The following is a 23050-nucleotide window of genomic DNA, read 5'->3' on the forward strand; positions in this document are numbered from 1 at the left end:
TTGAGAAAGCATGTGGAGTTAATACTATCTCCAATGTGAGAACTATCAAAATTGGAACTATTGATTGTCCTATATATGAGCCTAAAGAAGAATATCAAACTCTCATAATTGGATCCATATCAATCCAATACAAGGTAACATGATTGATTTGGGGTTTATTTCTTCATATGTTATGTAAAATTTATTTGGTGGCAAGACTTGATCAACCTTGTTAACAAATACTTTTTATATGCATAGAGGGGTAAACATCATCTCTTTCTTCCTCCACTTGTTCTATTTGCTGTAGCACTTTTGATTTGCAAAGTTCCTTAGTTAATTAGAGATTTCAAAAAATTTCCTGGCCAGTAATAATAAACTTAATACCCAGAAAAGTGCATTTTTCAAAGTTTTCAAAAATTCACAAACATTATACCGTTGGTCCTATTTTTCGACGAGGCACCTGGGAGCACCAGAGGATGACCAGTGGGGCACCACAAGGGGCCACCCCACCAGCCGGCGCGGCCAAGGAGGGGGGCGCGCCACCCTGTGGTGTGGGCCCCTCCTTGCCCCACTTTGTCATCTCTTCCTCCCAGAATCTTCTCTCTCCCGAAAAAACTTGAACCAGCTTTCTCTCACTCGCGTTTTTGCTCAAGAGCTCAGGATTTTTCGATCTCTTTGCTCAGCCCAGATTTCTTGCTGAAATTTGGCACATTTGCTCCTTGGTATGTGACTCCTCCAATGATCCAAGTAGAATTTCGTTTGGTTGAGTATATCTTGATTATTTTGCTGCTGTAGGTAACATGTATGGTGAGCTTGCATGCTTGTTCTAAGTTGTATAAATTAGTTTTGATGCATGATTAGTACTCTAGCAAGTTCCTATAGTAGTTCCCCTTGATTATATGTCACCAAATCAAATTTTATAATGATTGTTGAAAAATTTCAGAAAATGGAGTGGAATAGATATCAATTGAATCAACAAGAATTGGAGGTACAACAAGTCATGAGAGTGAATCGTGAAGAGGGGGTATACCCTTCTTACTACCCGTGCGCCGATTTCATGGGAAGCGCAGGAATATTGGAAGATGTTCAAAGTCTAATTCTTCGTGCAGGGTTGAGTGAGTTTGTTGATGGAGAACCAAGCCAATATGCAAAATTAACTATGTCTTTTGTGCAGGACTTTAAGTTCAATTGGTCGCGATCTAACCCCACGGTTCAGTATAAGATTTATAATAAAGTTGTCAACTTGCCATTCAGTGATTTTTGTGCAGCCATTAAAGTGCCGCAATGGGGATCGTGCGAGAAGATGAGGGGATCGCCGCAAGAGCTCTCGAATCTCTACAGGATGATTTGTCATGGAAGGAGCTTCTCAGAGGATAGTGGTAAAATTAGTAGTATTCAACTCCCAGCCATTCGTTACTTTGCTTATTTCATCACCAAGTGCGTTCTTGCTAGAAGGAATGGAAGTAAGTTATCTATCCCGGATTTAGCCTTCTTAGCTGCTGCATTACAAGGTGATAGGACTTATAACTTGGGTGCTTTGATAGCCTATAGACTTGCTACTAACCGTGAGAAGGGAGGAATTTGTGGAGGTCTCATCGCCTCTCGTTTATTAGCTATGCATGGTGTAGAACCTCACCATCTTGATATTCCGTTCACCGTAGAGAAACTTGACATAGCCTCCATGATTAAACATGAATTTGTTTCTAATTCATCTAACTTGGGTAACCTGTTGTACAAGATGACTTTTTATAAGAAAACTTGGAGATTAACTAAGAAAACTGAAAAACTAGTAAAATTACTGCTTTGTTCTATTTAACCTTGATTCCAGGAATGATTGGTCAGTCACAGAAGGTGCACTGAATGCACACATAGAGGGAGGAGGCCACCATGCAAGAGATAACACGGAGGAGGCTGAGGAACCTCTCGACTCATCCGATGCAGCAAGTTCCTCACATCAACATTTTGGACATGTGGAGCCTCCACGTTCTTCTTCTGCACAGTAGCCCTACTATAACTACGCCATGTACGATCCACCGGCATGGAACCCTGACCCTCGCCGGGGTTGAACTCCACTTAGGCCAAAAGCCTAAGCTTGGGGGAAGGTATACCGGCATCACTCATTCTTTGCATATTATGATTGCTGGATACTTGTATATACTTGTTTAGTTTGTTTGAGTGGTTTTCGAATGAGAGGAAGATGATATTTGGGGAAGTGCTGATTGAAAACAGATTCTGGGCTGTCACCATAAAAATTCTCAAAAACAGCCAGAACGTTATTTTACGAAGCCAATTTTTGTGCATGTTCCCCAGGTTATTATCTAACTTTCATTAGTTGAACACTTTTCGAGCTGAGCAACGGAAGATTTTTGTAAAAATCGATTTTTGTACTGCTGTCAAGTTTTGGCAGATTCCTGCCATTTTGCTTTTCTGTGTTTCTTTTAGTTTTCATTTTCTCGTTTTTGCTTTGTTTCTTTCCCAAAACACAAAAAGACCAAAAATATTTCTGTTGTTTCTCTTCATCATTTGTTTGTTTTGGTTTCTTGCATTTATTTTGCTTTATTTGCTATTACTAGTTTGCTACAAGAAAACCCAAAAAGATTTTGCTTTGTTTGTTTGTTTCCTTTGTTCTTGTTCCCAATTCGAAAACACCAAAAATATTTGCTGTTCTTCTTTGGTTTGTAAAGTTCATTTTGAGTTCAATGGTCTTCGGTGGCTGGAGCGTGGTTTTCATCTTATATTATCCAAGCTACACAAGTGAAAGACAATAATGACGATCTACGACAATTGGATTGTGGTGAGAGGCTGGTATGAACTCTATTTGTTTTCATTTTTGTACATATACTCATCCATGTGAGCATTCTTAGTTGGTTCATGTGAGGTATATGTCATTTGAGAAAGTCTAGTAGTTCATGATCTCTCATGTTTAGCTCCAATTTATTAATATGAGTAGCATGTCATGGATGTTTGCTTGCATTGTTTTATTCATAAGTAGGTATGGCATTGTGGTATCCTCTTCTGAATAATTCATTTATATCGACTTGGCACATGCTCACGTATGCATATGACTAAACAAAAGTCAACTAAGCCTCGATGATTTAATTTGCTTCAGAGTTCTTGTATCACTTTTATGCCTCTGTTAATTTATTTTGCTGCAAGCATGATTATGACAGTTACTGCTCTCTTGATTTGTCGCTCCCCAGTCTATTGCTAGCCTTCACTTGTACTGAGCGGGAACGCTGCTCGTGCTTCCAAACACCTGAAAACCAAGTTGTTCCAAAGTGTCCACCATATATACCTATGCATGGCATTTCAAACCATTCCAAGTAAATTCTCATGCGCTACCTTTAAAACCTTCAAAATGCTTCTCAATTTGTGTTTATGTTTCATAGCTCATGAGGAAGTATGTGGTGTTTAGCTTTCAACCTTGTCATTTACTTTTGACGGACTCTCATATGGACTAGTGGCACATCCGCTTATCCAATAATTTTGCAAAAAGAGCTGGCAATGGGATTCCCAGTCCCAAATTAATTAACTTAAATAGACACTCCTCCATGGTTTGTGATTGATGGACGGCACCCGAAGGATTCGGTTAGCCATGGCTTGTGTAAGCAAAGGTTGGGGGGAGTGTCATCATAATAAAACTAAAATAAAAGGGCACTCCTTCATGGTATGTGATTGTTGGCAGGCACCCGAGGATTCGGTTAGCCATGGTTTGCGTAAGAAAGGTTGGAAGGAGTGCCACATAAATATGCAAATAATTTATGGGAGCCGCTCTTGAAAGTCCGGTTGGCAAGGTAGTTAGTGTACCCATTACCATTAGTTGATAACAACAAACACCTCTCAAAATAATTTTACTCCTGCTTTAAAAATGAAAAGTTCTAGCGCATGTTAATCCCTGCTTCCCTCTGCGAAGGGTCAATCTTTTATTTTTATGTTGTGTCTCCACCCTTTCTTTGAGCACTATCTTGAGAGCACAACTGTCATTCTTAGTATAATATGCTTGTCTCAAAATATTATTGATTGTGGTATAACTTTGATGCTTTTATCTTTGACAATCTCTATTTCTAGTCCTTCTATGAACTTCAGAGGTGCCTGAGCATTTATGTTTTGCTATTCAAATACAGGCAAGCGGGATACCACTTTATCATATTCTCTTATGAACATTGCAATCCTGCTTATATACATGATTCATGATGCTTATTATTAATTGTTGGTACCTCTCCATGATTGATATAGCTGTTAGATGATCTTATTTGCATGTATTTCATTATGAAACTGCTTAAGTATTAGCCATAGCATGAGAATATATACATCATATGAGCAAATGTGTTCGTGAAAGCTCTTTTATCGCTCAGTTGTTAACTGAATTGCTTGAGGACAAGCAATAAGCTAAGCTTGGGGGAGTTGATACGTCCAAAACGTATCTACTTTCCCGAACACTTTTGCTATTGTTTTGCCTCTAATTTGTGTATTTTGGATGCAACTAACGCGGACTAACGCTGTTTTCAGCAGAATCGATACAGTGTCTCGTTTTTGTGCAGAAATCCAACTTTCGGGAAAATCCTCGGAATTTATGCAGAAGGCCCTATTTTCCCAGAATACTGACGGAGCCAGAAGGAGAAGTAAGGTGGAGGCCCGAGGGCCCCACACCACCTGGCGGCGCGGCCAAGGGGGGGCCCGCGCGGCCTGGTGGTGTGGCCCCCTCGGTCGGCCTCCGACGCCCTCCTTTGGACTATTTATCGGCCTCGACCTAAAAACGCACAGAGAGAAGTCGAAGTCGCCAGAAACCCTCCAGAACACCGCCACATCGCGAAACTCCGCCGCAGGAGCCAGAAGTCTCCGTTCTGGCACTCCGCCGGGACGGGGAATTGGAGGAGATCATCACCGCCATCACCACCGACGCCTCTCCATCAACCAGCAATGTTTCCCCCATCCATGTGTGAGTAATTCCCCCGCTGTAGGCTGAAGGGGATGGTAGGGATTGGATGAGATTGGTCATGTAATAGTGTTAGATTGTTAGGGCATAGTGCCTAGTGTCCGTAATTGGTACTTTGATGATATTGTTGCAACTTGTTATGCTTAATGCTTGTCACTAGGGCCCGAGTGCCATGATCTCAGATCTGAACATGTTATTGCTTCATCATGATATTCATTGTTTATGATCTTACCTGCAAGTTGTATACACATGTCGCTGTCCGGAACCAATGGCCCCGAAGTGACAGAAATCGGGACAACCGGAGGGGATGGTAGTGATGTGAGGATCACATGTGTTCACGGAGTGTTGCTTTGCTCCGGTACTCTATTAAAAGGAGTACCTTAATATCCAGTAGTTTCCCTTGAGGCCCGGCTGCCACCGGCTGGTAGGACAAAAGATGTTGTGCAAGTTTCTCATTGCGAGCACGTACGACTATAATTGGAACACATGTCTATTGATTGCTTTGTACTTCGACACCGTTTTATTACTATCTGCAAATGCCCTGCTATGATTGTTACATGAGTTTCTCTCATCCATGCAATGCCCGTTATCCATCCCTGTGCCTACAGTATTTTAATCCTGCTGTTTACTATAATTACTACTGCTGTCTTTGTTACTCTGCTGCTGTTATTTTACTACTGCTACTGCTATAAAACTGTTACTACTGATAAACTCTTGCGAGCAAGTCTGTTTCCAGGTGCAGCTGAATTGACAACTCCGTTGTTAAGGCTTCCAAGTATTCTTTGTCTCCCCTTGTGTCGAATCAATAAATTAGGTTATACTACCCTCGAAGACTGCTGCGATCCCCTATACTTGTGGGTCATCACTCCTGACGAGGCTGAAGTTCAAAGCCGGGAGGTTGCGGAAGTCAAATCCTCAGGGAAAGCTGCAACTGCGGCGAGTGATATGGTCGTTTTTTCGAAGAACTTTGGAGATCCGGCTGACCTTACCTCCACCCCCAAAGCCTATGCCACAAAAAATTTCAACAAGCTAACAGAGGCGGAGAAATGGGAGCTTGAGCAAGATCTGCTCAATCCCATGCTAGACAATGCCTGGGGTAAACCTGACGCCGAGTCGTCGGAGATCCAGGATTTTAAGAAGGAAGCTGGCCAGTTCTTCGACAAGCTTATCTGCAAACGAAAGGTAACTCCCCAGTAGCCCCCAAGTATTTAGGCAGAAACTAGTCACTAGCTTACGTCTAGATACTTAGAGAAAGCTCAAACTGAAAGAAGATTTTAAATGTCGTGGTAGCCCCCAAGCATTATGGCGGAAAGATTTCCGGCAACAATGCTTTAGAAAGACTTAACCATAGAATATTTTGGAACTTACTCCTGCACTGATTGTATTTTCAGGAACAACAGGCTCTGCATTACGAGCTGCACAAGAACATCGCCCCGCAGCGCCGCGTTACCCTCAGTCAGGCGGAAAAAATCCAGCTGTTCAAGCAGGAGAACACGGATCTAAAAAAGCAGCTGTCAGAAGCCCAAGGTTGGTTTCCGACTCTCTTGCCCGTAGGTTATGTTCCGCATCTCAAACTTGATGTTTATATATCTTGAATAGGTGCATTCTCGTCTCTCGCCGCGGCCTCCTCCGAGCTGGAAACTCTGCGCGCCTCCCAGAAAAATCTTGAGGTGAAACTCGCAGAGGCGGAGAAAAAACTGGCTGAGAAGAACTCGGAGCTCATCCGAAAGGAGGGTGAGTTCCAGTTAAAAAGAAAAACTGACAGCGACACCATCCAGAAGCAACAAAAAGAGCTTGGTGGGCTCCGGAATTATATGGAGACAGCGGAGAAGTACTGGGACCTGCTGAACTCCGATGTCATGGGTAAGTTTCCGGTATATAGCAATGTATGTGCCAAACTCAACCTGTTATGCTTATCAAGAATTGTTTCCTCCAGATCCTCTTGGATATAACGAGGACCGTCGGAGTCAATTTCCCCGGGACGACCTGCTTCAGCTGGCTGGTGATGACTGCAAGGATCTCATATCCGCCGCCCGGAAGATTTGCCACAACTTGAATATCAAGAAGAGCTGAACCTGCGACGTTCGAGAGCTTATCCAGAGGATGGATCTTCTTCCGGAGCTGGTGGTTGATCTGCAAGCGTCCTCCGCTCGTGGTGCTGCCGCCAGCGCTCTGGCTATGTGCCTTGCGCACCACCCGGATCTAGACGTGGACCGGGTCACTTCCGGCGTTCCTCCGAGTGCGGATGTCGATGCGCTGTTGGACGCCGTTAGCGGCTTCGACACCCGCATCGCCCGGAGAATCCGCCATGAGGAATTTTATGACAAGGTGGTTCTTCCATCCGATGAACCCCTTGAAGCAGAATTCCAGAAGGAGTTCGAGGCGGAAGCCCGACCTGCTCAGTCCAGAAGCCAGTATACCTGGACCAGCTCCAAGGGCAAGGGTGGTGAGGCAGCTCCAGCTGAAGAAGATGATGATGATGTCTCCTCTCTGGCCAAGAGCGGAGGAAAAACTGATCCGCAAACCGACAAGAGCGGGGCTTCTCCGGCTAAGGAGAAGTAAAACTTATTCCTGCGGCAAGAAAAACAAGCATCATTTTGGCCCCTTGGAGGGTTTGTAATATAACTTAAATTCTTAAGTAGCTAGGGACGAAACAGTTATGCATGGGCGGAAAAACTTATCCTGCTATCCGTATAAAATTATTTGCATGTTTTGTTTATTGAAAGCAAGTGTTGGCTTCCAATTTTCCGGCTTGCTCACTTGACCTTTCGCGAGCCGGAAGACCTTGAGCTGGAAACGCTCGCCTGCGGTGACGAAGCCCAATGGTGATCCGTCAATAACCGCGGAAACAAGCCCCCAGTCAAGGTGCCGGAAATCGCTCTCAGGAATCCATGAGTTTGCAACAGAAAATTTTCTTGCCAGAAAACTTAAGCTCACGTCCTAAGGGACGATTTTTTAAAATCACAACTTTCATACACGCATAGGCGGAAAATATCCAGCTCTGCGGTTTTAGTCGGAAAACATACACGATCGAAAAATGAACAAGTAAAGGAGGTAAAAGACTCAAAGAGTGAACCAAAAGCTTTATTTCATTGATCATGTATAACTATTACAGAGTATATAACTCAAAAAATTTGCTAAGTGTGGAAAGGACGTAGCTGTGCAATGTTCCAAGGATGCTCTGTTTCATCGTATATATCACCCGGATCCTCACGCTTGCGTTTCCGGTACCAGTTAGCAGGTCTATCTTTTAGCTCCCGGAAATCGACAAGGTAGTACGACCCATTATGAAGCACTTTGCTAACGACGAAGGGTCCTTCCCATGGAGATTGCAACTTATGGTCTTTCACCTGGCGAAGGCGGAGGACCAAGTCTTCGGCCATGAACGAGCGATTCCAAACTCGACGGCTGTGATAGCGTCGCAGTTTCTGTTGGTAGATGGTGGAACGTTGGTCAGCTAGATTCCGAGCTTCTTCGATCAGGTCCACAGATAGCTATCTGGCCTCGTCAGCGGTTTCTTCACTGTAGGCGGAAACTCGTGGTGAATCGTGGATGATGTCGGAGGGGAGCACGGATTCGGATCCGTAGACCAGAAAGAATGGAGTAAATCCGGTTGACCTGTTAGGGGTAGTTCGTAAACTCCACAAGACAGAGTCTAACTCCTCAGCCCAAGCTCCGGCTGCGCGTCGCAGTGGTTCTTCAAGGCGAGGTTTAATTCCGGATAGGATGAGGCAGTTTGCTCTCTCAACTTGACCATTGGATTGTGGGTGAGCCACAGATGCGAGGTCAAGCCGGATCCCTGTGTCATGACAATAGTCCTTCAATTCTCCTTGTGCGAAGTTTGTGCCATTGTCTATGATTATGCTATGTGGGATGTCGAATCTCGTCACGAGGCTGCAGACAAATTTTAGTGCCGTAGCACCATCGGCTTTTCTCACTGGCTTTGTCTCGATCCACTTACTGAACTTGTCAACAGCGACCAGGAGGTACTCAAAACCGCCAGGAGATGATTTCTTTAACTTTCCAACCATATCGAGCCCCCATACCGCGAACGGCCAGGTGATAGGGATGGTCTTCAGCTCTTGGGCTAGAGCGTTTGGTTGAGTAGCATAGTACTGACAACCTCGGCAGGTTTTTACCAACTTGTCAGCATCTTCTTTAGCTGTGAGCCAGTAAAATCCAAGCCGAAAGGCTTTAGCAACGAGGGACCTGGGGGCGGCATGATGCCCGTAATCCCCTGCATGGATCTCCCTGAGGATTTCAATGCCATCTTGTGTGGAGACGCATTTAAGAAATACCCCAGTTGTGCTTTGCTTGTAGAGCTGTCCATCAACGATTGTGTAGGATCGTGCTCTTCTGGTGATCTGTCGTGCGAGTACCTCGTCCTCCGGCAACTTTCGATCGATGAGGTAGTCCAGGAAAGGTTGTGTCCATGCCGGAATGATAACTATCTGTAAGAACATGTCCATTACCCCATGTGTGGTTTTGGTAATTGATGACAATCCCTATGGACTAACGGTTGCATTAAGAATCAATCTTAGGACAAGTCCATAGCCATGCATTGGACTCAAGGTTGTAAGATGGAGAAGACGGAGTACATGATGAAGATGGTGTCGAAGAGAGACGAAGACGGCATTGAAGATGAAGAGAGAAGACGGCGTTGAAGATGGATGAAGACGGTGGCGTGCGTACAAGATGGAAGAAGACGGTGGCGTGTATGTTGAAGGAAGACGGTGGCATGTACAATCATGAAGAGTATGAAGACGGAGCTTGCCGACTCGAGAAGAACGCGCAAGGACAAGGTTTGTGCTCGATAGGATAGTGAGTTGCATCATCGTAGAGATCTCAAACCTTGCATGCATTGCATCGTGTTCTTGGTTCTTCTTGGTTCTGATGCATGAAACGGATTTCGGTTGCATCGCATGTTGCATGTGCGAGGGTGATGATTTTCCCGATATACCGTATTGAGAGGTTACACCTCTATGACCATGAGAAAATCATCACTCACTCTTTTGCATGATTTCATCATATGAGAAGGTAGCTCTTGTCGCCCTCTTTCCAACAAAATTGGTTTCACCGCATTCCGAGTTTCCTAGCTCGAGTTATGGATTTTACGGTTGCTGCATATTTAAAAAGAAAAAGAAAAATCTTATTGGGCCGGGCGGTAGTACCATGAGCGGTACCGGCCAAAGTACCGCATGCGTGTTTTGGCTTACTGGATCGCAAGCGGTACCAGGCCGGTACTGGCCCGGTACTACCGTAACCAATTTACGGTACCAGGTCGGTACCATGGCCGGTAGTACCGGCCCAACTCCTTGCCCCGCACTGGGCCGTGCCTCTCTCTGCCCCGCATGGGCCGCCGCCAGCTCACTGCCAAGCCCACCACGCCACGCCAGCTCCGCTCGCCGCTCTGATCGGAGCGATCCACACGCGCTTGCACGCGTTGACCCGCGGGGAGAGCAGAGCTCGATCCCCGCGCCCTTGGCCGCCGCATGCTGCACTGCCTGCTGCTGCCGCTCGCTCCTCCTCTGGCCCCACGCTGCATGCGCGTGCCCTGCCTTGCTATTACCGCATGCTGCTCTGCCCTGCTCTGCCACCTTGCTGCTTGCTGCGCTGCTTTCTCTCTCACTTTCTCAGTTTTGCTTCAGCATTTTCAGCACAAGCGGTAGTACCGCTCCGCAGAGCGGTACTACCGGTTTGGGTGATTTTCTGACCGTTTTCTGCACAGTTCGCGCGCGAGCGGTAGTACCGCTTTGGGCGTGGATCTGACCGTTTTTCAGCCCCAACTGTCATATTTCTGGGTCCCCTATATATACCTCTCTTCCACCTCCGCCCTAACTAACCCTTTCCCTCCATTCTCTCTCCTCCATTGTTGACCTTGGGTTCTTTCTTCCTCCTCTTGATCCCCCCACTATTTGTTGCATATTTTTGGGGGAAAGGAGAGAGGAGATCTAGATCTAGTGCTTCACCAATTGAATCCCTCTCCAAGTGAGGGGATCTTGCTAGATCTAGATCTTGGAGTTTCTTGGTGTTTCTCCACACTTTGTTCTTCCTCCCTTATTCCCCCAATAGCTTCTTCTAGCTTTGTTGGAATTTGGGAGAGAAGGACTTGGGCATCCTAGTGGTGTTCTTAGCCATTGCATTAGGTGCATCGGTTTGAGTTCTCTCCGGGGTTTCGATCTCGTAGAGTGAGTGTTCAACCTTAGTGGTGTTCTTGCCTTAGTGGCCATCTTGCCTTAGTGGCCGCATTGTCTTAGTGGTCGTGTTTCCTTTGTGGAGTGTGTTAGCCTCTTGTGGCGCATCGTTTCCTTGGTGGAGTGTGTTTGCCTCTTGTGGCACATTAGCATCCTTGGTGGAGTTGGTTTCCTAGGTGGAGTGTGTTAGCCTCTTGTGGCGCATTAGCATCTTGGTGGCTTGGTGGTGTGTTATAGCCTCTTGTGGCCTTGTACTTGAGAGCCTCCGTGTTGTGGAGTTGCCTCAAGCCGATACTTGGCGTTTGCCCAAGCGTGTAAGGGTTCGGTGACCACCCCAAGGGTCCTTTAGTGGATCGAGGCCTTTCCTTTGGTGGAAAGGCCTGAGGAGAATACGGTGGCCCTAGTGGCTCATTGGAGTGCCACGTGCCTCCACACCGCTCCAGACGGAGACGTAGCACCTTAGTGTGTGAACTTCGGGATACATCATCGTCTCCTCGTGCACCGGTTACTTCTCAACCCGAGCTCCTTTACCTATGCGCTTTACCTTATTATATCTATCTTGCTTGATGTGCTATACCTATCTTGTTATCACCATGTTGCTCAGCATGCTAGCATAGGTTGTTGGAGCACTTAGGCAAACCTCTAGTAGTTAGGCTTTGAGCTAAACTAGTAAACACTTAGTAGTTTTATTCCGCCTAGTTTAGCTCTCAAGTAGATAGTGCCACCTCTGGGTTTTTCGGGTTAGCACCCTTCACCGAGGGTATCCGCAGGTGCTCTAGGAAAATGCCAGGCGGAATTGGTTTCCTGCCGGATCCGAGCTTGGATAGCATATCTGCCGATGTGTTATCGTCTCTCCTGACGTACTTGACTTCGTATCCGAGGAAGCATTTGGCGATCTCGTCTACTTCATCTCTGTAAGCCGCCATGACGGAGTTTCTAGCGTTCCAGATTTCGGCTACTTGTTGTGCCACTAGGTCGGAATCTCCGCAGCAAATGATGTGCTTGATCCCAATTTCCTCAGCGATGCGCAGACCGTGTAGTAGAGCCTCGTATTCCGCCATATTATTTGTAGCTTCGAAGTGAATCTGCAGAACGTACCGCAGTTCTTCTCCGGTAGGGGACTTCAGGGTGACTCCGGCTCCTGAGCCTTGATGCTGCTTGGATCCGTCGAAGTGCATGACCCACGTTTCAGGTTCCGGCTCCAGATTTGCATCCGGAGCTTCTGTCCAATCTGCGACGAAATTTGCCAAGATCTGGGATTTAACCGCGGTCCTGGCTTTGTAATTGATGTCGAAGGCGGATAATTCGATGCCCAATTTTGCTGTTGCGTCAGCGTTATTAAGTATTGTAGACAGTGGAGCTTTACTGACGACTGTTACTGGATGCTCTTAGAAGTAGTGTCTCAGCTTCCTGCTACCTAGGAACACGCCATAGGCTAGCTTTTGAAAGTGAGGATATCTTTGTTTGGATTCTGTCAGCACCTCGCTAATATAATAGACTGGCCATTGGACTCCGTACTCGTGACCTTCTTCCTTTCGCTCCACCACGATGACGAGGCTGATGACTTTGTTGGAGGCTGCCAGATAAAGGAGCATGGGCTCTGACTCTTCTGGAGCTGCTAGGATAGGTGGGGAGGTAAGTATTTCCTTCAACCCTTGAAGTGTTGCATCTGCTGCGTTATCCCAGACAAATTTGTCTGTTTTCTTCAATAGCTTATACAAAGGTAGCGCCTTCTCGTCAAGACGGCTGACAAACCTACTGATTGCTGCAACACAACCAGTTAGTCGTTGCACATCTTTGAGACAAGTTGGCCTTTTGATGCACAAGAGTGCCTTGATTTTCTCCGGGTTAACCTCAATGCCCCTATGAGAGACGATGAAGCCAAGGAGTTTTCCGGCTGGAACGCCAAAGATGCACTTCAGCGGATTTAACATCATCTTGTACCGTCGGAGATTCTCAAAGGTTTCTGTGAGGTCGCTGATCAAGTAGGATCCTTTCCGGGTCATGACCGCGATGTCGTCGACGTAAGCGTGTACGTTCCGGCCAATTTGGTCCTTCAGGCACCGATGCATCGTACGTTGGTAAGTGGCACCTGCATTTTTCAAGCCAAAAGGTATGGTGACATAGCAGTAAGTGCCAAACGGGGTGATGAAAGAGGTCGCCTTTTGGTCAGACTTCTTCATCCGGATCTGGTGATACCCGCAATATGCGTCAAGAAAACACAGAAGTTCCGCCCCTGCCGTCGAATCAATGACTTGGTCAATGCGCGGTAGGGGAAACGGATCCTTCGGACAATGCTTATTCAAGCCGGAGTAATCGATGCACATTCTTAGTATTTCAGAATTCTTTTTAGGTACAAGGATGGGGTTTGCGACCCAATCAGTATGGATAACTTCTACTACAAATCCTACCTCTAATAATTTTGTTAGTTCCATTCCTATGGCGCGGCGCTTCTTATCTCCAAAGCGTCGCATGGCTTGCTTCACCGGTTTAGCCCCCGGGTTTATGTTGAGGTAGTGCTCGGCGAGTTCCCTTGGTACTCCTGACATGTCAGAAGGCTGCCATGCGAAGATGTCCATGTTAGCGTGAAGGAACTCGACGAGCGCGTCTTCCTATTTGGGGTCCATGTTGGCTCCGACTGAGACCTGTTTAGATGAATCTCCCTTCTTGAGGTCGATGTTCTTGGTCTCTATCGCGGCCTTGAACGAAGTTTTCTGTTCGGAGACCTGCTTCTTGGTGGTTTGCATCTCTTTTGGATCCACCGCGGCTCTGTACCCTTTCATCTCCTCTTCGGATATCACAGACTCTGCGAAGGCGGCTTCGCCCAACTCGCACTCGTGAGCCTTCTTGTAGTCTCCGGATACGGTAATCATACCATTTGGACCCGGAATCTTGAGCTTGTTGTAGATGTAGCACACTCTTGCGTGGAATATGTGGTAGGTGGGCCTGCCGAAGATGACGTGGTAGGAGCTCTTGAAGGGTACGACCTCAAACGTGATCATCTCTTCGCGGAAATTTTCAACATCGCCGAAGGCCACGGGAAGTCTGATGCTGCCTAGGGAGTTTTCCTTTTTACCCGGAACCACACCATGAAATTCAGTGGTGCTGTGTTTGAGCTGTTCCTTGGTAAGGTTCATCCACTCCAGAGTCTCCAGGTACATGATGTTCAAGCTGGCTCCGCCGTCCATAAGGCACTTGGAGAAGTCATAGCCGTCGATGCGGGGACTTACAACCAATGCATAGCACTCCTTCGGAACGACGGTAGGATGATCCTTCCTGTCGAACGTACACGGAGTTTCCGACCACCTAACATACTGCGGCACAGCCGGAACTGTGGCGTTCAGGATCCGGAGAGCTGATTTGCTAGAACGGACTGTTGGGGTTCCGAGGAAGGTGTGGTACACGCCCGCACTCTTTTTGACAAAGGAGTTAGGTTTAGCTGCGGATCCTTCCTTGGGATCCGGCGAAGCATCATCCTCGTCCATTGCCTCGGAATTGTCTTCCTCCTTGTCCTTGTTCTTGCCCTTGCCTCCTTTGCCGCGTGGGCGGTGCTTCCGGGCTCGCTTGTAGCCTGCTTCCGGGTCAGATTTGAGATCGTTGACCCACTTGCAGTTGCGGTTGGTGTGAGTGGACTTCCCCGTAGCCGGATCCAAGTGGGCCAGGCAGGGCATGTCTCTGTACTCTTCATAGGTTTAGGGGGCGCGGGTTCCGGCAGCAGTGACTTCATCACGCTGCTGGCCCCTGCCAGCTCCGCCTCCGCGGCCACGTCCTCTTCCGCCTCCTTGACCTCCGCGTTGGAAAGCCATGTCGACCATTTCGGATCCGCCACTCTTCTGGTCATCGGGGGAATTTTTCTGCTTGCTGCCGCTGCTATTACCGTTATCACGGTTCTTCTTCTGCTGATGCAGGGGAATTGCTGTAGCTACTAGATCTCCGCCTGCGTCGTCATCGGCGGCAGTGTGATCGCTGGCAATGGAGATCATGTCATCCAAAGTCAGTTTATTTGCGTTAGCCAAGCAAGTGAGCTTGTGCCGCAGCAATCCTCCCCGCTGCAATCCACCTATAAAGGCGTGCATAGCTGTGGTGTGATTGACATTCTCACACTCGTTCCTGGTTGCTAACCATCGGGTGAGGAAGTCTCTTGATGTTTCACCCTTTTTCTGGATACAGGCCTGGAGGTCGCTTGTTGTGGCAGGTCTCTTGTAGGTGCCCCTGAAGTGGTTTTCAAAGGCGTTCTTCAGGTCAAACCAACAAAAGATGGAGTTCTTCTCGAGGTCACTGAGCCAGATCCGGGCTGGACCTACAAGGTACAGCTGAAGCATGCGGCAGGCGATATTAGGGGTTCCTCCGGCGAAGGTCACTGCATTGTAGTAATCCTCGATCCAGGTATCCGGCCTTTCGGTGCCATCATAGTTCTTCAGGTTTTCGGGTAGCTTGAGGTTCATCCTTGGCTTTGGTTCCTCTTGAATCATCTTGCCAAAGCATTTTGGGCCGATGTAGTCAGATCCGTATTTGTTGAGGTGTTCCCGCGCGTCACGCGAGCCGTTGCGGGGGGATTTTGAGCGTGAGCGAGATCTCCGGCCACCGCCTCCGCCTCCACCTCCGCCTCCACCGCTGGGTGGTGGGGAGGGAGATCTGCGAGGGGGTCGGTTCGACCTCTTGCTTCCGCCTTCTGATTCTCCTCGTCCTTCGCGGTGCTGACTCCGGCTGCGATGGCTGCCTTCACCATGGTGCTGGCTGCCCTCATCATTCCGGCTTTGGTGGGGCTCTGGCTCACGTTCATCGTTCCGGCTCCTCCTTGGCTCGGGCTCATGATTGTTGTTCCGGCTACGGCGGGGTTCCGGCGTGCGCTCCCTACTCCTATTCCTCTGAGGTACCACGTTGTCGCGGATATTGATTCCACCTGGCCCATGGGGTCTGGTGTTTCCGGCTGGACTACAACGGCGAGGGAGCGGAGGACGCGGGTATCCCTTAGGCGGAGGTGACGGATTCTGGTACTTGTTTTAACCAGCGTACATCACATCCTTTCCCTTCTTTGGATCTGACGGGGGTGTCTTTGATGGTACAGGGATTGGATTTGGGTGTTCTCTGGTTCTCCTCCTGCGCTCCGAAGATCCGGTGCGTGATTCGTCATCGCGATGGCGATTATCGTAGGCGTCCTTCTGTGCGGTAGACATGCAGTGATCCGGGTTGGATTCTAGCCTGCGCGAAGTATCTGCCTTGCTCTGCTGCTTCATTGCTGAGGCAACGAGCGTTCGGACGTAATTGATATATATCTCCTCATCCTTCTTTTTCAAGATCTCCGCAGCCTTTTTCATGTTATCCTTTGGGGTTGCGAACGGCTGTTGTTCAGTAGGAGTTGCGAAGGTGATTTTGCGGGGAGCAACAGCTTCTCGCTTCATCCTATCAGCTTCCTGTTGAACCTCGGCGATCTTGTCCTCCCAGTGCTTCCGGAGGTTCTTGACTTGCTCCAGTGACTCGTCCACCTGACGTTCCCGCTGGAGGAAATTATCCACGAAGTGCGTGGCCTCTTTCCTTTCCTTCAACATTACAGCTGCAGTGGTGGTGAATTTTTTGGCTGTTGCCAGCATCTCCTGCCTCTTAGCTTCTAGAGCTTCCGGGTCTACTGCATCTTCAGGAGTTATGGGTTTGTTGAGGATATCCGAGTGTGCGATTGCATCCATGCCTTCCTGCTCGACCAGTTCTTCTGGGGACATGACTTCCTTGTGCGGACGTTCCCGCGAGAGCGGAGATCCTGCATGGGATGGCTGTGGGTCGGATTGAGTGTTTTCCTCTGAATGTTGCTGATCTAGCGCCGCCAAGGTTGCAAGGACCTGTTTAGGCTGGGCGGATTCAACTTTAGTTTCATCATCACCTCCGAACTCCTTCATTCTACGATCGAATTTCTCGGTATCCATGGAGGAGGTATCGTAGGAAGTTGGGCTTAGATTACCCAGGATCGATTCTTCACCCGGAGCGTCGCTTTCTCCGACAGCCTCCTGCTGATCCGGAGCGGCGCTATTTTCCGGTGCCTCGACCTGCTCGGGACCAGCTCCGCCTTCTTGAGGGGCGGTTCCGGCGGTATGGGCCAAGAAGTGTACGAAGTGACACCTTTGCTTTTCTAACACCTGGGAGACCCAGGAGGATCTGCATTGGTCTTCCACCTTTATTTCCTGCTCAGGGGCGGATTGGGTGGGTTTTGATTTTTCCAGATCTAAGGCGGAATATTCCTTAGGAAGCTCCTGCATCTCAGATCGGATCTTCGCGACTGCGTCCTGCTTAGCGGCGGACGCGTCAGCGTTACTTACCAGTTTGTTTCCGTCGGAATCGACGGTCTCACCGATGAAGATGTGAATGCCGCCAATTGGGACGATAGAGAGCTTGACGGGGTTAGTCATAGCCGGAATCCAACACTCATCCGGTGGGACGATCGGCAGATTTCCGGCGTAAAGAACACGCCCCACAGCGATGGTTTCGTCGTAGCTTCCCGTGGCGGAACCCTCCCGGTTCCGGCCTCTAGACGCCGCTGGCCCCACGGTGGGTGCCAACTGTCGTTGCCTAATCGACGGTACCCCGGAGGAGGGATCCTCACGAGGGGGAGAAGAAGTAGGGGCCATAGGGCGGAGAGCACTCGGGACGGTGGTACGCGATTTACCCAGCTTCGGAACACTCGCACGATGGCAAGGCCTACTGCTGCTTGTCTGGAATTATCTGGGCGCTTTCGCGTTGTTACAATGAGTTGCCGTTGTGCCTCTAGGGCTCCTGGGATCCGGCTTATAAAGGCGCACGGATCTAGGGTTTACATGGAGAGTCCTAGCCGGAATACAAGTTGCCTAACTACGGTATAATATCTTCCCGTGTACATCAAGGATCCGCCTTCCATGAAGACTGTGCTGGATCCGGATACTTCATGGGCCTTCACGGATCCGGCCTCCTTTGTAGATCGGTTCAGGATCCGGCTTACTGTTCCTGGCTGGACTTCATCCTTCAGGATCTACAGCAACTGGGCCGCCCGACGGGCCACATGCCACATCACCATCTGTGGGCCACCCGGGCTTGCCGGATCTAGGCCACGCCGTTGATATACCCATAAAGTATACCCACAACATCCATCAAGATGGGGGTTTCCCCTCTCTACATGATAGAGATATCCCTGGACCCCTTGAGCGATCGGATTCAGAAATGCATGGCCGAGCTAGTTAACATTAAGAGTAACCTAGTAAGGATTCTGAATCACATGATCGATAAACAATGGTCATCTTGACATTGTACCTAATATCATGAGGCAAAGGAAATGACATGCATATAACATTATGATGGTTCACCCGATACGATTTTTATCCGTGTTTAGGAGTTGACATGTCTTGCTAGAGGCCAGTACCAACTATTGGCTGAGTAGAAGTACTCGTGTCACGTCTATTCACGTGTGAACCTATATGATCACACACTTAAGGGTTGGAAGCCTAATTCAGACTAGATTTGAATTAGACGAGGCTTAGCGTACTAATGGGTCTATAATGTAGAAGCCTATGAGCGACGCCTATATAAGAGAGGGTGGGGCTAGTTGATTATGTTGATCACTCCACCCAACTGCCAAACCTTTCACGTCTCAGTTGCACACGCGCACCTAGCAGTCTAGCGTGTGACGCTTTCATTCTGCACGAGTGTATACCTTGCAGGTGTTGCGTTCGTTACACTTGGACGACCCACACAAGAGGAGCTGAGCGTGTGACGAGCGCGTGAACATAGTATGGCTACACTGTTCGACGTGTTTCATTGAGTTCAGCAACTACACATCAAATAGTAATTCCGTGATCTATGGTTACATCAATTTTGTTTTACGTGGTAGAAAATGTAAACTTGCGCTAGCGAAGCCTACCCGTATTAGAAGTTGGTCCATTCTCGGCCTTTTTCCCATGTTTCCGGTGTGCGTGTGTGTTGTAACTTGACATGTGGCAATACACACTGTTGAACTTCTCGAAAGAAAATGCCAATTACAGGAGATAAAAGAAAAAACACTATATTGATATATTCCATCCATTTAAACGCATCATCACTATATTCCGTACATTTGGACGCGTCCCCTATCTAACAACGTGTCGCTGCACCACCAATAAACCTAACCTATTGCTCCTTTGCTAGAGCATCATCACCTGTCTGGTTATAAGTAAGCAATCTGTAGACTATCATTTTCTCTTGAGATACTGGGCACCACACCACCCTACAAATCATTGGTTCCACCATATCTTTATTTTTTGACTTGACGAGGCAGTTCCTTCCGTGTTTCTCAACGTAACCCTACACCTGTGGCGAAAGCGAGATGGGAACAAGAAAGCGAAGTCCAGCCAAGCCACGGCGGCAGCGTAGATGCAAACCGCAAGCTGTGCGCCGCAATAATAGCGCACGGAACAAACCGAATTAGGTGCACGCCTCTCCCCTCTTCCACCCCCTACCAATCCCCTCCAAATCGCCGCCACGCGACGGCGGGTTCGGCGGCCGCTAGCAGGAGTAGTCACCGACGCCATCTGGGCGGAGCTCCCGTGGCCGCCGCGTGTCGGCCCTGGCGGTTGCATGTATGCGGGAGGGGAGCGCCAATGGGGGAGCCGACCGAGCGGGAGGCGGCGCTGATGCCGCCGCCGCCGCCGCCGTTCCTATGGAGGCGGCCAGGCGGCAGAAGCAGCCGTCCTCGTCCGGCTCGGCTGCGTCGTCTTCGTCGGCGGAGGAGAGGGTAGGCGAGAACAAGCAGGGGAGGCGCAGGAGCAAGCGGCGGGAGGAGGTCATGAGGGCGATCCGGGACAGGCTGCCCGCCGCCCCCTCCTGCTGGGGCAACAGCGTCTCGGTGGTGCAGGAGCGGAGGGGCCGGAGGGGGAGGCCCGACGATCGCGGCCGCAACGGCGGCGGAGGCGACGCCGTCGAGGTCTTGGAGGAGGTCTCTGTTCCAGGCCGTGGCCCAGGAACCGCCGCGGCGCCGGCGTGGTGCTGCCTCTGCCCCGAAGGGGACTGCTGCTCGCTGGAGGCCAACCCGAGCGCCAACGGCAAGGAGGACCCGGGCCTCCGCGCCCTCCTCGAGCGCAACGACTTCTACTCCGACGATTGCAACCCGCACGCCCCCGCCGCCAACGCCGCCGTCAACGACGACGACGACGGCGGCTTCGAAACCCCGGCCGCCGATTTTGATTAGGTGCCGTCGATCCGTTACTGCACATTGCTGTACAGAAATTCTATACACCGTTATCTGAAGCAAATTATACACAGATTGGTTTTTTTCTCTCTTTTCCTGCGTGCCAGTTGTGGGTTTTTTCTTCTACTCTTTGTCTCGTTTGCAGCTTTGTCTCATCGTCAGTGCGTTGGATTGACTCCGTGGTCGCCTTTGCCTGCCTGCTGGTGAGCGATGTGGCACGCGGCGCAGCACACGAACCTCTTTTTTCCCGTGATCTCCATTGCCTTTCCACTGTGGAGTGTGATTGCTACCGAGGTGTACGTATCGTGTTTCTCAGGTGACTTGGCCAAGGGGTGACGTGTACCTACCTGTTGTGCTTTGCTTCGGACACGAACACGCAAACAAGAAAAGATCCTTCCTTCAAAATATCATTCCACTATTTCAAATTAATCAAATTAAGTGTCACATAGTTATCTATCCATTCGGGGACATCCGATAAATTTGCATGTATCTAGTCTAGATACAAAGATAAATGCAAATCTAGGCAAATCAACAACACTTAATTTGAAATGGAGGGAGTAATAAAAGACCAACTTGCTAATTCTCAGGGCTAGTTATAAAACTTATTTTGTACTTTTAAATACCGGCACTTGAACCTAACGAATCAGTGGTCTGATCAGTAAACCGCAAACACCGAGGCCTACTTGTTCGGTCGTGGATCCGATTATTACAGAGAACACATATGACAGTTTTATCGTTCATTATAATTGCAACTTGCAAGTAGGGATCGCCACAAAGATTTTTTGTGTGTGTTAATTTTCAGTTGTAAGTATGGTTGCAATTGAGGTTTTTTTGTTGTTGCAAGTGGAGTCGCAACTATGATTTTTTTTCTTACTTGCAAATGTGGTTGCAACCGAGACTTTCTTCAGTAATGAAATAGTTCCAGTTGCAAGTGTGATTGCAACTAAGCGGTTTCAAGTGGAACTGCAGCTATCATTTTTTCTAGTTGCAAGTGTCGCTGCAACTAGACCTTTTCAATTGCAAGTATGGTTGCAACCGAAACTTTCTACATTTGCAAGTGTGGTTGCAACCGAGGCTTTCTCCAGTTGAAAGTGTAGTTGCAACTGAGAATTTTTTTCAGTTGCTGAGAATTTCTCCAGTTGCAAGCGTGGTTGTGAGTTGCCACATATATTTTGTTCATTTGCACGTGTGGTTGCAAGTGAGAATTTTTCCATTTGCAAGCAAGGTTGCAACCGAGAATCTTTTAAAATATTCAAATTATGAAAATGTTGCTAGAAACTTTTTTGGCACCTAATTTTATTTTGCCAAATATGAGAGCGAGAAAATTTAACTTGTTTTTTTTAAAGTTAGATTGTAGAATACGAAAAACATAAAGAAAATGACTATAAAAGATGCCGACGGCATTCTACCGAGCACCCTAAGGCTGGTGCCAACGCGGGCGGCAGCTGGCGGTGTACGCCACGCCGCCGAAGCGAGAGAGGCGGGAGTGGGCGGGACGGGAGCGTGGGCGCTGCGGGCCGGGCGCCGGCGGTACCGCCCACTGCCGCCCGGCTCCCGCCCGCGTTGGGGGCGACAGCGAGGCGGGAGCGAGGCGAGAGGCGGGGCGGCGCGGTGGCGAGCCGGGGCGAGAGAGGGCGAGAGAGGGGTGAGAGAGGGGCGAGAGAGGGCGAGAGAGGGGCGAGAGAGGGGCGGTAGTGGCTGAGGTGGCGCGATCTGATTCGTCCACCTCAGCTAGCCGTTGGGGTAGCCGTTGGTACTTAGAAGCCGTTGCGTCGTATGATCGCTGGATCTGGCATGCCTTTTTTGGAGTGGCCGGGTCCAACAACGACCTCAATGTACTCAACCAGTCGCCGTTGTTCACGGATGTGCTTAGGGGAGAAGCACCCGTAGTGAACTTCACGGTGAATGGACACGAGTACAACTATGGTTACTACCTTGCCGACGGCATCTACCCCTCCTGGCCGGTGTTCATGAAAGGTGTTACTCTTCCACAAAGTGAAAAGCAGCGAATGTTCACTGCTGCTCAATCAGCTTGGCGCAAAGATGTCGAGTGTGCCTTTGGAGTGCTGAAGGCTAGGTTCAACATTCTAGCAGTTCCGGGACGCTCCTACTCGAGGCGTACTCTTGGGTTGATCATCTGTGCATGTGTCATTCTGCACAACATGATCATCGACGATGAGCGTGGTACAAATTTGGAGCACACCTATGAGACCGTTGAGTCCAATGTCGGCCCTGCAATACACCACCATGCACCACCAAGCCTAGTAGCTAGGATTCAGATGGTCGAGGAGAGAGAAAAGCTGATGTGGAGGAGAGAGAAGTGAGAGCTCTCACTATAGCCCATGCATTGGCAAGGTGGGGTGAGAGTGGGGTGAGAGTGAGGAAAAAAGCTGACGTGGCGGGTGAGAGTGAGGCTATGCATTGGCACCAGCCTAAGAGACCCAATAAGAAATGATACGATGAGTTCTTTTTTCCCATCGTCCTATCCGGTCCCTAACCGTTGGATCAGGGATTCAGGGACTTCGTAGATCCATCTAGTCCGTACAAGTTACCAATTTTGTGTGTGTGAGATACTGAGATGAGCAGGCTCTCTTTTGGTTGGCTAGAATTGGAGAAAGGTCTTTATCACCTTGAGACGTCCATGCTGCTGAGAACTCACAGTTTTTGGTTGGATTTCAATGGTGCGGGCATCACGTCTGCTAAAGAAGAAACCAAAAGCTAACTATCTCTCTTGGCTTAAATCCCAACGATGGCGACACA

The 23050-nt window shown here is 48.8% G+C and overlaps 1 protein-coding gene across 1 annotated transcript; it reads left to right on the top strand.

Annotated features, from left to right (window-relative positions):
- The first annotated feature begins 19397 nt into the window (after positions 1–19397).
- LOC127316297 (uncharacterized) lies at positions 19398–20382 on the top strand. The gene has a single exon (XM_051346697.2). The coding sequence runs from the start codon at positions 19685–19687 to the stop codon at positions 20288–20290; it is 606 nt and encodes a 201-aa protein (XP_051202657.1). The 5' UTR covers positions 19398–19684; the 3' UTR covers positions 20291–20382.
- Positions 20383–23050: the final 2668 nt, after the last annotated feature.

Source organism: Lolium perenne, chromosome 1, assembly GCF_019359855.2.
Source record: "Lolium perenne isolate Kyuss_39 chromosome 1, Kyuss_2.0, whole genome shotgun sequence".
NCBI lineage: Eukaryota > Viridiplantae > Streptophyta > Magnoliopsida > Poales > Poaceae > Lolium > Lolium perenne.